This window comes from Aptenodytes forsteri, unplaced genomic scaffold, assembly GCF_000699145.1.
Source record: "Aptenodytes forsteri isolate BGI_AS27 unplaced genomic scaffold, ASM69914v1 Scaffold254, whole genome shotgun sequence".
NCBI classification, from domain to species: domain Eukaryota; kingdom Metazoa; phylum Chordata; class Aves; order Sphenisciformes; family Spheniscidae; genus Aptenodytes; species Aptenodytes forsteri.
Genome location: NW_008794459.1, coordinates 87,138 through 88,588, shown reverse-complemented (window position 1 = coordinate 88,588; position 1,451 = coordinate 87,138). Strand labels below are relative to the sequence as shown.

At 68.6% G+C, this 1,451-nt stretch overlaps 1 protein-coding gene across 1 annotated transcript in view; it reads left to right on the top strand.

Annotated features, from left to right (window-relative positions):
• CHRNA10 (cholinergic receptor nicotinic alpha 10 subunit) overlaps positions 1-1,206 on the top strand; it is a 3,360-nt gene extending 2,154 nt beyond the window's left edge. The window contains exons 4-5 of the mRNA XM_009290882.1: positions 33-565; positions 722-1,206. Coding sequence (XP_009289157.1) covers positions 33-565; positions 722-1,206 — 1,018 coding nt within the window. The remainder of the gene's footprint in view (positions 1-32; positions 566-721) is intronic.
• Positions 1,207-1,451: the final 245 nt, after the last annotated feature.

Sequence of the window (1,451 nt, the reverse complement as noted above, 5' to 3'; positions counted from 1 at the left end):
CCATCCCGGCCCCATGGCTGTCCCTCCCCCAGTGCTGACGACCGCTTCGGCGGCTCGATGGAGACCAACGTGGTGCTGCGCTCCGACGGGCACATCATGTGGGACTCGCCCGCCATCACCAGGAGCTCCTGCAAGGTGGACGTCTCCTACTTCCCCTTCGACGGGCAGCGGTGCCACCTCACCTTCGGCTCCTGGACCTATAACGGGAACCAGATCGACCTCCACAACCGGCTGGACGCCGGGGACCTGACGGACTTCGTGGAGAACGTGGAGTGGGAGGTGCTGGGCATGCCGGCCACAAGGAACGTCATCACCTATGGCTGCTGCTCCGAGCCCTACCCTGACATCACCTACACCTTGCTCCTCCGCCGCCGCGCCTCCTTCTACATCTTCAACCTGCTCCTGCCCTGCATCATGGTCTCCTTCCTGGCACCCCTCGGCTTCTACCTGCCATCCGACTCAGGGGAGAAGGTCTCACTGGGGGTGACGGTGCTGCTGGCCCTCACCGTCTTCCAGCTGCTGGTGGCGGAGAGCATGCCACCCTCGGAGAGTGTCCCGCTCATTGGTGAGCCTCAGTGGCACCCAGGGCCCTCCCATGAGACCAGGGCATCTGCGCCGGGGTGATGGGCAGCACCCATGCCGTGGGGCCGGGGCGCGGGGATGGGGGTGCAGGTCTCTACCCCCCCCTCCGCCGCAGCATCACCGCCCATTGCCCATGCAGGGAAGTACTACATTGCCACCATGACCATGATCACGGCCTCCACTGCGCTGACCATCTTCATCATGAACATCCACCACTGCGGCCCGGGGGCCCGGCCCGTGCCCCCCTGGGCCAGGCGGCTCATCCTCCACCACATGGCCCGGCTCTGCTGCGTCTACGAGGTGGGCGAGAGCTGCAAGAGCCCCCAGCGGGCGCCAGGCAGGCGGGCGGGCAGGGGGGACGCCGGCGTGCCAGGGGAGAGCCCTGGGGAAGGGGAGGTGGGCGCCGAGGTGGGGGGTTGCCCCCGGGACCGCTGCCTGTGCCACCATGACGGCCTGCTGAGGAACGTCAGCTACATCGCCGGCTGGGTCCGGCGCCACCGAGCTGCCCAGCGCTGGACCGGTGAGTGGAAGAAGGTGGCCAAGGTGATGGACCGCTTCTTGATGTGGGTCTTCTTCCTCATGGTCTTCCTCATGAGCGTCCTGGTCCTGGCCAAAGCTGCCTGATGGCCCCGTAGACGCACCGCCCTGATGCACCCCCTGCCCGTGACCCCCCAGGGATGGTGGTGGCCGTGGGTGTCCCATGAGGGTGACTCGTCCAGAGCGTCCCTGGTCCCCCACGAAGCTGCCGGGCGGGAGCTCCACCAGCGCTGGGGGAGAGGAGCCCGACAGCGGGACCCCCGCCCCGGCCGGGGCCGCCCCGGCTGCAGGGCTGAGGGGTCCCGGCCCCCTGTGCGGCTGCACCAGGTCCT